Genomic DNA, 12,419 nt, shown 5'->3' with positions numbered 1-12,419 from the left:
CCCGGCCTCCGTGAGCCTCACCTGGTGCAGGTGTCCGGTGGCGGGCGGTGGGGGGAGGGGGCGGGGGGGGGCAGCCCGCCAGACTCCGCACATGCTGACACAGAAACCATGTGTTGGTTTGGTTTGGTTTTTAGAAAAAACGGAACCACACGTGCGTTTGCAATCGACATGTTCTGTTTCGCAGAATATTTGATCATCATATTCGTATGTATAGGTCTCCTACATCCTTTTAATAAGATGAACAGAGGGTTTTTGTTTTGGGGGTTTTCTGTTTTTTGTTAGTGAAGTTTGTATCTGTCTACTGTGTATATCTCCTCTATCTTTCTAAAAATGCAGCACTAATTTACTTTTTCTGGGTGATGCACTTTAGGATTTTCCTGGGAAGAATGGGACACCTCAAGTAGGACCTATGTGGACAAGAACAATTTATTTGTGAAACAGTTAAATTATTGAGAGAGCTCACATCTGCCTTCTAACTCCATCTGGAGAACACATTGGTTGTAATTATCAGTCTTTTCTTCGCTTCCACTAACATGGCTCTTTGACATCATTATGTTACTTGGTTCTTCCAACGAAATGGAAAGGAGGAGACTGTACTATAATTTTTAGATCTCTGAGTGGTTACTCAGAGACCAGAAGGCAGACACATGTGTTCTATTCCAGGCTCTTAGAAATGGTAGAAAACACACATACACTCCGACAAGGGTAGGAATCCTGGAAGGATGGAAAGCAATCAGACCGAAGAAGGAAACACAATCTGAAATGCTCACAGGGTAGTTTTGTGAAGGGTTGGAAGGAGGTTCCGTGGAGAGGGGGATTTGGAGGCAGCGCACATACCCCATAGCGCTCTGGCGGGGGTGGCCGCTCCAGGGGCGAGGGCCTTACCGAAGCGGCCTCTTGACCAGGCTCAGGAGGCTTTGGACTTGGCTGGGCCTGCACGGTACAAAGTGAGCAGAGACTTGGCATCATTTTGTTAATTCGAACACTGCATCGGTAAAGTATGTAACCGATGATTCATCGTGACTTGTTTCTTTGATTTCATTTTTTTTTTTTTGCTGTAAAAATTAGGTATGGTATGATTTATATGCAATAAGATGGACCACTTTGAAGTGCACAATGCGATACGTTCTGACAAATGTATACAGTGTGTATCCACCACTGCAGTCACGACCTCTGATGACAAACGCTTCTGCGGACAGCCCGGCAGTTCCACTCCTGGGGGTATGCCCGAGAGAAATGAAAACCTGTGTTCACACTCACACAAAAACTCCTATCACATGTGCTCACGGCAGGGTGTTCTGTCACACGGAGAGGTTCCCTTGTGCCCCTCTGTAAGGCCTCTCCTCCCCCCACCGCTTATAAGTGTAACAACCATGGATCCGCTTTGTGTCACTGTAGAATCACACAGTGTGCTTCGTTTCTCCTGCTCAGTTTACATTTTGGGGGCCCATGTTATTTCAAGTATCATTAATTTGTTCCCTTTTTGTTGTTGATCAGGATCCCATTAAATGACTATAGTCCACAGAACAGTTGATGGACATTGAGATTGTTGCTACTTTTTGGTTATTGTGCCCAAAACTGCCCCAAACATTGGATCACAAGACTTTGGGTAGATGTAGAATTTCTGTTCTCATTAATAACTACCTAAGGGGGGGGGGGCGCCTGGGTGACTCAGTTGGTTAAGCGACTGCCTTCAGCTCAGGTCATGATCCTGGAGTCCCGGGATCGAGTCCCGCATCGGGCTCCCTGCTCGGCGGGGAGTCTGCTTCTCCCTCTGCCCCTCCCCCCCTCTCATGTGCTCTCTCTCATTCTCTCTCTCTGAAATAAATAAACAAAATCTTTAAAAAAAAAAAAAAACTACCTAAGGGGGATTGCTGAGTCACGTGCTAGGTATATTTTTAACGTTATAAAAAGCTACCGAACGTTCCCGGGGGGCCCCCACGACTCTGCTCCCACAGCCATGAGCGAGGGCTCTAGAGGCTGCTGCATGTGCTTCCCAGCCCCCGGCCGGGCCAGCTCACCCAGGGTGGGCCAGTCCCCGACTGGGTGGCTCCCGCGAGCACTTGGACGCCAAGCATCTCTTCCTGGGCTTGCCGTTTGTACATCTTCAGTGAAATGTTGAACTGGATGTTCTGTCCTGGTTTTTAGTGCGTTTTTCTTATTATTAGGTTTTTAAGGCTGCAAGTCCTGATTACTATTTTCTCCTAGTCTCAGAGAGAAAGAAGTGTGCCTTGTTCCTGAGTTCCGAGGGAAAGACTGAGTCTCTGGCCATGAAGTACGACGGCGAGCTTTCGTCCTGAGCGGACGCTGAATTCCCTCATGGGCTCTTTCTGAATCTAGTGAAATGAGCATGTGTTCCTCGTTTTGAGTTTGTTAATACGGTGAATTACATCATGGTCTCGACTATCCTACCAGTTCTGGGATGAATTCTACTCAGTCATAGGTATTATCCTTTTCACTTATTGCTGGATTTTTTTTTTAAATATTTTTATTTATTTATTTGAGAGAGAGAGAGAGAGAGCATGAGAGGGGGGAGGGTCAGAGGGAGAAGCAGACTTCCTGCCGAGCAGGGAGCCCGATGTGGGACTCGATCCCGGGACTCCAGGATCATGACCTGAGCCGAAGGCAGTTGCTTAACCAACTGAGCCACCCAGGCGTCCCTGCTGGATTTTTTTTTTTAAGATTTTATTTACTTATTTGACAGAGAGACAACAAGAGAGGGAGCACAAGCAGGGGGAGTGGGAGAGGGAGAAGCAGGCTTCCCACGGAGCAGGGAGTCCGATGCGGGGCTCGATCCCAGGACCCTGGGATCATGACCTGAGCCGAAGGCAGACACTTAACCGACTGAGCCACCCAGGTGCCGCTATTGCTGGATTTGAATTTCTAAAATGTTGTTAAAGATTTTAATGTTTATATTTATGAAGGGAAATGGTGTTTTTTTTTTTTTTTTCTTTGTAATGTCTGGTTTTGGTATCAAGGTAATATTGGTATCATAAAATGAGATAGGGAGGTGTTCACTCCTTATTTTTATGAAAAAAATTAGCATAGAAATTACATGTTATCCTTGTATGTTTGGAAGAATTCATCAGTGAATTTTTTAAAAGATTGATTTATTTATTTTAGAGAGAAAACATGTGAGGAGGGCGCAGAGCAGAGGGAGAGGGAGAATCCCAAGCAGGCTCCATGCTAGCACAGAGCCCAATGCAGGGCTCTATCCCACAACCCTGAGATCATGACCTGAGCCAAAACCAAGAGTGAGATGCTCAACCAACCCAGCCACTCAGGCGCCCCCACTGGTGAATTCTTTGTGAAATTGTCTTCATGTGAAGGTTTTAAACTATGGGTTAAATCTCTTGATTAGAAATGAGGCTCTTCAGGCTATTTCTTCTGGAATGAGCTTTGTTGGTTTGTGCCTTTGAAATAATGTTTACGTTCCAGCCATGTTGTCAAATTCATTGGCATCAAATTCAAAATATTCCCTTACTATCTTTTTCAACAGCTGTAGGATCCATAGTGATTTTTTTGTTCTGGTTTTTGATTGAGGTGAACTGACATACGACGACAGACACAGTGTGCGAGTCTGTGAGTTTTGACACATGCACACCCCTGAGTAACACACACGCATTCTGCATAGAACATCTTTCTCACTGCAGAAAGTTCTCTCTTGACGCCTTCCAATTCAATCCAGTCCTACATTTACATTGATTAGATACCAGGCAACCACTGATAGGAACTTAGCATGGATTAATTTTGTCTGTTTTGGACTAAATGTGGATGGAAACAGAGTCTGTAGCCTTTCTGCCTGGCTGCTTTCACTCATCGCACGGCCTCTGAGGGTGGTACACACCGCCAAGTGGGCCAGTCTCTTCACTGATGGGAGGACGCACCACATCCGTCTCTGGGTGATGGGCGTCTCCAGTGTAGCCCTATTACAAATAGAGATGCTACGGACATACTCATAAGAGTCTCTTTGTAGACACAGGTTTTCGTTCCTCTTGGGTAAAAAAACGAGGTGAGGGGGGCGCCTGGGTGGCTCAGTCGGTTAAGCATCCAACTCTTGATTTCGGCTCAGGTCATGATCTCAGGGTCGTGAGATCAAGCCCCGTGTTGGGATCCCTGTTCACGGGGAGTCTGCTTGTGGTTTTCTCTCTCTCTCTCTAAAATACATAAATCTTAAAAAAAAAACAACAACAACAAACAACCCCGAGGTGTGGAATCGTGGAGTTGTATGGTAGGTATGTGTCATTAAGAAATTGGCAAACGGCGGGTGCCTGGGTGGCTCAGTCGTTAAGCGTCTGCCTTCGGCTCAGGTCATGGTCCCAGGGTCCTGGGATTGAGCCGCGCATCGGGCTCCCTGCTCAGCGGGAAGCCTGCTTCTCCCTCTCCCGCTCCCCCTGCTTGTGTTCCCTCTCTCGCTGTGTCTATCTCTGGCAAATAAATAAATAAAATTAAAAAAAAAAATTGGCAAACGGGCACCTGGGTGGCTCAGATGGTTAAGCGTCTGCCTTTGGCCCTGGTCATGATCTCGGGGTCCTGGGATGGAGCCCCGGGTCGGACTCCCTGCTCAGTGGAGAGTCTGCTTCTCCTGCTCCCTCAGCCCCTCCCCGCGCTTGTGCTCCTGCTTGCTCTCTCTCAAATAAAATAAATCTTAAAAAAGTAAAAGAAACTGGCAAACGGTTCTGCCAAAGTGGCTGTGCTATTTTTATCCAGCAGTGGACGACTGCTGTCATACACAGTAAATCCCATTTGCTGTGTATCCTCATCTATGTTCATTATTGTGACTCTTTAATATGAGCTATTCTTTTTTTTTTTTTTAAGATTTTATTTATTTATTCATGAAACACAGGGGGAGAGAGAGAGAGACGCAGAGGCAGAGAGAAGCAGGCTCCCCGCCGAGCAGGGAGCCCGATGCGGGACTCGATCCCAGGACCCCGGGATCACGACCCGAGCCGAAAGCAGACGCTTAACCATCTGAGCCACCCAGGCGCCCTAATGTGAGCTATTCTAATGACTATCAAGTAGTATTTCATTGTGGCTTAATGTCTTTCCTAAATGACTAATGATTTTAAGCATCTTTTCAAATTGGCATCTATATATCTTCATTAGTAAAGTATCCTTTGCCCATTTTTTAATTGGGCTGTTTGTCTTTGTATTGATCTGTAGAAGCTCTTTATATGTCATGGGTATAAGTCTTCATCAGATCCAGCATTGTAAATATTTCCTTCTAGGTTTGTTTTTTTTTAACTTCTTAATGATGTATTTTAATGATGTCCAATTTATCTTTTTTTTTCCTATTTAGCTTTTATTGTGTTTTCTCTAAGATATCTTTATCTGTACCAAGGTTGCAAAGATATTCTGTGTTTGTTTCTAGAAGTTAAAGTTTTACAACTAGATGAACCACCTCGAATTAAATTTTTTGAAGTGAGATTAGGGTTGAGCTTCTTCCTATTTCCACACATTTATCCAGTTGTTACAGCACTATTTGTGGAAAAGATTTCCCTACTGAATTGTCTTGCAACTTTTGTTGAATATCAACTGTCAATTGACAGTTGTATCAACTGATAGTCAGTTATGCGTATGTTTCTAGATCCTACTTTCTGTTCCATTGATCTATTTATGCCCACACTCTTACCGTCTTAATCACTGTAGCTTTTGGGGAAGCTTTACATTACGTACTGTGAGTTCTCTAGCTCCAATCTTCTCCAAGGTTGACTAATCAACTTTGCATTTCCATGTGTGCGTGCACACCTGCGCATGTCAAATTGTCAACGTATGTATTTTTAAATTGTGTTGGAATTTGGATTGGAATTACATTGAATCTACTGGGCTGACTTGGAGAGAACATCTTTACAATATTTAATCTTCTCATCCATGAACATAGTATACTTTTTCATTTATTTAGGCCTTTTAAAATTTCTCTCAGCAGTGTTTTTGAGTTCAGTATACAGGTCTAGCACATCTTTTTCATTAAATTTATTTGTATCTGATGTGCTTTTAATGCTGTCGTAAGTCATTTTTACATTTTCCAGTTGTTTGTTAATATAGAAATGCAGTGATTATTCTGTATTGACCTGTATCCCACGATCTTGCTAAATTTGCTTGGTCTAATACTTCCTTTAAAAAAAGATTCTTTAGGATTTATGTAATCGATAATGCTGGCTGTGTATAAATAGTTTGTCCTTCCTGTCCAATCTTTTAATCATCTATTTTTGCCTTTGTGCCAAGGCCAAGACCTGCGGTGTGGTGTTGAATGGGGGGATGAAAGTGCACGTCCTTGCCCTGTTCCCAGTCTTGGAGGGGTGCAGCCGGTCTGCGGCCGTCAGGTGGGGACGTCCGTTGTGGGTTCCCGCAAGTGCCCTGTATCAGTCTGAGGATGTTTGCTTCTCAGTTTGCCAGGGTATGTATTGTGAACGATTATTTTATTCTGTCAGTTTTTTCCTGCATCTGTTGAGATAACCACTGTGGCTTTTCTCCTTTATTCTGTTAACATGTGGAATTTCCAGATTGATTGTCGAATGTTAAATTAACTTTGCATTCCTGGAGCAAGCCCCACTTGGTCATGCTGTATTATCCTTTCAAAATGTTGCTGGATTCAACTGGCTAATACTTTGTTCAGGCATTTTGCATCTATGTTCATGAGGGGAACCAACATGTACTTTTATTTTCCTGTAAGATCTTTTGTCCGGTTTTAGTACAGCATCATGCTGGTCTCCTAAATGGGTCAGGAAGTGCTCCCTATCCTTCTGAAAGACTTCTGTGGGATTCTAGTATTCCATCCTAAAGAGTTTGTTAGAATTCACTAATGAAACCCACAGGGCCCGGGATTTCCTGTGCGGGAAGGTTTTTGACCAAAGTCAATTTCCTTAATAGATGTAGGACTATTAAGATTTTCTATTTCTTCTTGCATTGGCTTCAGCTTCATACAGTTGTTTCTCAAGGACTTTGTACATTTCACCAAATTTATTGCCATAAAGTTGTTCACCTACTGTTTTGTTTTTTTTTAAAGATTTTATTTATTTGAGAGAGAATGAGAGAGAGAGAGAGCACATGAGAAGGGGGAGGGTCAGAGGGCGAAGCAGACTCCCCACCGAGCAGGGAGCGCGATACGGGACTCGATCCCGGGACTCCAGGATCATGACCTGAGCCGAAGGCAGTTGCTTAACCAACTGAGCCACCCAGGCACCCTCACCTACTGTTTTGACGAGATTTCAGCCTGCCTTTCGTTCCTGACACTGGTGATTTGTGTCTGCTCTTTTCTCTTTTCTCTTGATTGGTTTTACGAGAGTTTACCAATTACTTTACAGAACCAACTTTTGGCTTTGTTGATTGCTTTCCATTTCATTGATTTTGGTCTTATCTTTGTTATTTCCCTCCTTTACATATTTTGGATTAAATATGCTTTTATCTTTTCTTATATTCTTATGATGGAAGTTTAATTTTAAACCTTTCTTCTAATAGAGGCGTTTAAAGTGATAACTTCTTCTAAACAGTGCTTTAACTGCATCCCACGAATTTTGTACTTTTTTAATTTCTTGTGTAATATTTTTATTTGACCCATAGGTTATTTGGAAGTAATGTTTAATTTCCAACATAATTTTAATTTGGGGATTTTGAGGGCATTGTTGCTGTTGATTTCTAATTGAAGTTTGGTGTGGTCTGAGAACATATTCTGTAAGATTTAAATCTTTTCACACTTATTTTATGGTCCAGCGTATGATCTAGCTTGATGAACATTCTATGTACACGTGAAAAGGGGTATCCTGCTGTTGTGGGGTGTAGCGTTCTGTAACGTCAGGTCACACTGGTGGATGGTGTTGAACCTTCTATGTCGTCGCTGAGTTTTTGTTTACTGGTTCTCTCACTTACCGAGAGAAGGGTGTGAAAATCTCCTGACTCCTAGTGTGGATCTGTTGTTTTCTCCTATAGTTCTACCACGTCTGCTTCATGTGTCTTGAAGCTCTATTAAGTGTATATATGGGATTATTATGTCTTATGGGTTAATAACAGTATCACAAGGAACAGAATTGTCTTTTTGGCATCATGCACACCTGAGCTGGAGTCTGTTTCGTCTGACACGAATAGCGATACCACAACTGTGCTGTCTGCCTGGTGTGCTTGTTCCAGCTTTCACGGCGCCCCCCCAACCCTCCGCCCCAGGTTGGTGTATTTAAAGCGCATCTCTTGTAGATGATGTGTGTGTTGGTCTATGGCTTCTTCCAAGGACACCTGTCATTGCATTTAGGGCCTGCCCTAAGCCAGGATGACCTCATCTTGGGATCTCCAGGGGATAGGGGACAGGACACAGGACACAGCCACAGGGCACAGGACATGGACTGGCCTTTCTGGGCCACTACAGCTGCGGTCACGTGTTTATAAGCTCGGAGTATTTTCACGAGTGCCCAGCAAAGCAGCCTGGCTGGAGTATTCTCTGGGCCGTTCCAGGGCCCAGCAGTGGAGTGCCCTTCTTAGTCACCCCACCAGCCCAGGACTTCACGGACTAGGCCTGGACTAGGGCCCCCGGTCCTCTGGCCTCACCTAGGGCCCTGTTCCACCTCCCTGTTCCAAGGCACAGAAACCCAGAGCTTTGGAGTCCTGTGCAGCTGAAGGTCATGCCACAGCTGAGCGGTAGCAGCACTAGTTCCTGAGTGTCTGAGCCTCTTACTCACCCGGAGATCCCATGGCATCGCTGCAAGAAATACAGACATTTCCAGGCAGTGGGGCAACTCTGCCTGGCTTTCTATCCAAGCCTTCCCCAGCCATGCAGAGAAAGCACCCCTTCATCTTCCTAAGGAATCTTCTAGAAATGGACAGAAGTCATGTGCTTTTAATTCAGACATTACAATCACATCCGATTCCAAGGTTGTCATTTGAGAGCAGCCAATGCGTTCACATATTCAGAGAGCAGATCGTAAAGACGGTACCAAGTGACCATCTGGACAACTTCAGCAGTAGCGGAGTGGGGCAAGCTTGTGATGGGCGTCGTAGCGCTGGGCCGGCACCCAAAGCAAGCTTTCTCTTCTATTGTTTGAAATACAGCTGGAGAGCTGAAATCATATTAGGGTCAACTGGCTTCTCGTTCAAGATAAACACTTTTTTTTTTTTTTTTTGGTACCAACTTAGTTCAGGTTTCTGAAACCAAGACAGGGAAGGCGTCATCTGTCTAATGAATTCCAGCTCATTCGGGGCTTCCCGTGACAAGTCATTCATCACGGAACCTCTTCAAAGCACAGAGGAAACACTGAAGGCATAAAGTGCCCTTTCCATTTTAACAACCCCCACCGGCCACTCTATCACTGTCAAGTAAGATCTTGGAAATTATCACCAAGAATAAAGGGAATGAAAAGTCTGCATTAAAATAACAATGCATGCTTAGAAAGAATCAAGAGCAAACCCAAAATGGTCCTGAATTATTTTATAGCTCTCTCCCACCAGTGAATGTGGGGAAAGTAAGGAGACAGGACGTCATAACAAAGGAATTTATTATTGACAAGGTGAAAATACCTGGTTATGTGTGGATTGACATGAAATAATTTATGAGTATTTCTGACAGGATTTGACTAATTTTTCATGTGTTTACAAAAGGAGAATTCAACCTTTGTTTCCTTCTAGAAGTCAGGAGCACACCCTCTTCTTAAGCACAGTCGCGGGGGCCTAAGGCCACCTAGCTGTTCTCTGCACCACATTCCCAGAACACCCCAAAATCGGGTCCATCATCTGGACCCTGCAAAACGCTTAGGTCCTGCAGACAAACGCAAGGCCTGGTCAAAGCTTTCATCTGGAGGTTCTGGACGCTACTGAGCTCGGCCCTGTCCTGGGGGCCTGATGAACACCGTCTGTGACCTCTCAGGGTGAGTGAGGTCCGGCGCGGCGTCTGAGTTCCACAAGCCCAGGGCAAAGGGTCTAGCAGCCCCATCTGCGGCTGAGCTCATGGTGGGTCCATCGGGGGAGAGGCCACAGGCCCTCAGACGGTGCCATCAGGGGGACGCTCCCTCCACATCCAGTAACTACGTCAAAACCTTCCTTGCTGGACACCGAGGGAGGGACATCTCAATATTACAGTAAAAACAGGTAAGAGGTTGTTTTTGCAAATACTTATTTATAGCTAATAAGATCATCTTCCGTTAAATAATACAGCACCATCTACAGAGACAGAGATGATACTCACACAAGAAGCAGACGGTTGAAAGGTATGGGACTGTGAGTGGCAGCAACTTCACTAGAAAACTCGATTATATAGGGCTATTTTAGGTGGAACTCTTCCTCTGTGATCTTTGGCAGCAAAGTCTCTCTAGGTTTCTTCATTATAAAAACTTGGCATTAGTTAAAGGAAAGAAACACAGAGCTTGCCTCAGCTGGCCCAGCCCCTGTCCAGACACCCTGAGTACAGTGCTGTCCCCTCCCTGTCCCCTCCTCGGTCACCTGCTCTGAGCGGGCGCAGCAAGGGGCAGGCACAAATCTCTTCAACCACAAAGCTGTCATTTAAAGAACACCTCCTCTCATAAACTGCTGGAAACGAGGTCAGCCTAAGGCTGTAGGTCTCCTGCAAACTGGTGCTTACTGTATATTTGAATGAGTGAAGTAGAGGAAATGCAAACCAGAGACTTGAGGTCTGCCGGTCATACGTGATTTGGCTACATCGCTTCCCTCTGGCTCTGATGCTGGCCCCTAGTCGTGGGTTCTGGAACTTTCTAGACAACACACAGGGTAACTTCACAGCAGAGCCAATTAGCAAGTTGATCCAGCTGCCTGCCTGAGAAGCACCCCAACCTGAAAGGCTGTTGGTACGGTTCAATCAGGAAAGTCCGACACACTGCCTGCCCCCGCTGGGGGCCCGGACTGGCTCCCCACCCCACCTTCTCCGGGGGGCACCGGTAGGGGGGCAGAACACAGACCTTTTCAGCATGTTCACCCACGTTTACTCAACTTTCCAGATGGCGATCTTCCCCTCCCCGCTGCCTGACCCGCTCAGCACGTATCTGTCCTCTGCCGAGCACAGGGTCTTCACCGTGTCCATGTGGGCCACCAGCTCCTTTTCCACCGTCCTCCTCTCGGCGTCGATGACGTAGATCTTCCCTTTGGACTTCCCCTGTGACAGACCTGTGCCGCCTACCCAGATCTGCCAGGGAGAAACGGAGGGGGCGTCGGCCACACGCAGCCTGGCCTGGGAAGGGGGGCCCCTGTAGGTGTGCTTTACCCGGTGTACTGGGTGGAATGGTGCACCCCCAAATCCAAGTCCTCCTGGAGCCTGGGGGGTGCTCTGGGGGAGGTGTGGCTCCTCGCCTTACCTGCTTCTTCACCGTGATCATGCAGCTGACCTCGGAGCAGTCCTGAAGGTGAACCGCCTGAGGGCGCCGGGTCAGGTCCTTCAGGCTCCAGACGTAGATGCTGTTGAATCCGGCACACGCCGCCCAGAGCTGCTCCTGCTGAAACAGAAGTCAGGCTGTGGCTGGTGGCCCAGCGCTCTGGAGAGCCGGTCCCCACGGCGCTGCGGGGACAGATACCTCGGGGAGGAGTTGGAGACTGAGGAAGGACATGCCGATGTCCCCAACGTTCTCGCTGATCTTCAGTTCTTGACAAAGCAGTCCACTTGACGTGACAACCACAATCCTGTTCCCGGTGCCTGCAGAGCGGAGGGACGAGCATGAGGGCTGGGGGCGCATCTGGGGCACAGGGATGAAGCGGCTGGGAAGGTCTTCCTGGGCAGCCAGCTGCCACGCGCTGCCACCTCGCGGCCCCGGTGGCCATCACCCCGCCGTTACTGACGAGGACACGGCAGCTTTGGGACCCTTCCTCCTCTCCCGCCGCCTGAAGCCACAGCCAGTCCTCCCCGTCTGGCATGAGAAGTGAAGGCGACAGTGCCACGCATCTCCACGTGCTTCCGCGTCTGTGAATCACTCAAGGAACGTGGCTTTCTGCAAACCGAGAGAGCGGCAGGTGGCCACACGCTCTTCCCTTGCGAGTTTGCTGCGCGTGCCCCCTGCCCCCGGCACTGAGGCCACTGAGCCAGCATCACAGACATGGGGACAGGCGGGCACGGCCTCGGGCGGGGGGGGGCGCCAGCTGGATGCAGAGGGAGGCGGGAGCCCCCAGGCGCGCCACTCCGGCTTCCTGTCGCCAGCCAGCGCACTGCAGGCCCCCCCGACACTCAGCCTCCACACAGAGGAGCCCCCTGCCCCTGGCCGCCCCGAGGACTTGGAAGCTCAGCTGGGGTTTCAGTCATGGAAACCGAGAGCTGCCATCCCATCTCTCCTTCTTCTAAGCTGGGGACAGGGTGGTTTTCCCGAGACCTCATAAGCAAAACCTCGTCCTATGATGGCCCATTAGCCAGATATGCCATCATCCACTTGGGCTAACTGGTGAGGCCCTCGTGATGCTGCGGCTGGTTAGGAACACCGGGCCCGCCCTGTGCCCCTCAGGCC

General features: G+C 47.4%; 1 protein-coding gene and 1 long non-coding RNA gene across 3 annotated transcripts; one reads left to right on the top strand and one right to left on the bottom strand.

Annotated features, from left to right (window-relative positions):
• Nucleotides 1–5,950: 5,950 nt before the first annotated feature.
• LOC145721002 (uncharacterized) lies at nt 5,951–10,612 on the top strand. The gene is made up of 2 exons (XR_014144459.1): nt 5,951–6,397; nt 7,927–10,612. It is a non-coding gene; the product is annotated as an uncharacterized LOC145721002 (long non-coding RNA).
• LOC145720997 (DENN domain-containing protein 3-like) lies at nt 9,463–12,410 on the bottom strand. Of its 2 annotated transcripts, none has more exons than XM_081816628.1 (3): nt 11,502–12,410; nt 11,286–11,420; nt 9,463–11,116 (listed from the first exon to the last, which is right to left on the bottom strand). In XM_081816628.1, exons 1-3 carry the CDS (start codon nt 11,658–11,660, stop codon nt 10,916–10,918), a joined length of 495 nt encoding a protein of 164 aa, XP_081672754.1. In that variant the 5' UTR covers nt 11,661–12,410; the 3' UTR covers nt 9,463–10,915. The 2 variants fall into 2 exon arrangements, with proteins under 2 accessions (XP_081672754.1, XP_081672753.1); XM_081816627.1 differs by having other exon boundaries at nt 11,286–11,423; nt 11,502–12,406.
• Between the last annotated feature and the right edge of the window lie 9 nt (nt 12,411–12,419).

This window comes from Leptonychotes weddellii, chromosome 4 (assembly GCF_054177405.1).
Source record: "Leptonychotes weddellii isolate Sample4059 chromosome 4, ASM5417740v2, whole genome shotgun sequence".
Taxonomy (NCBI): Eukaryota; Metazoa; Chordata; class Mammalia; order Carnivora; family Phocidae; genus Leptonychotes; species Leptonychotes weddellii.
The sequence above is the reverse complement of the archived record's forward strand: the minus strand, read 5'-3'. Positions and strand labels throughout refer to the sequence as shown.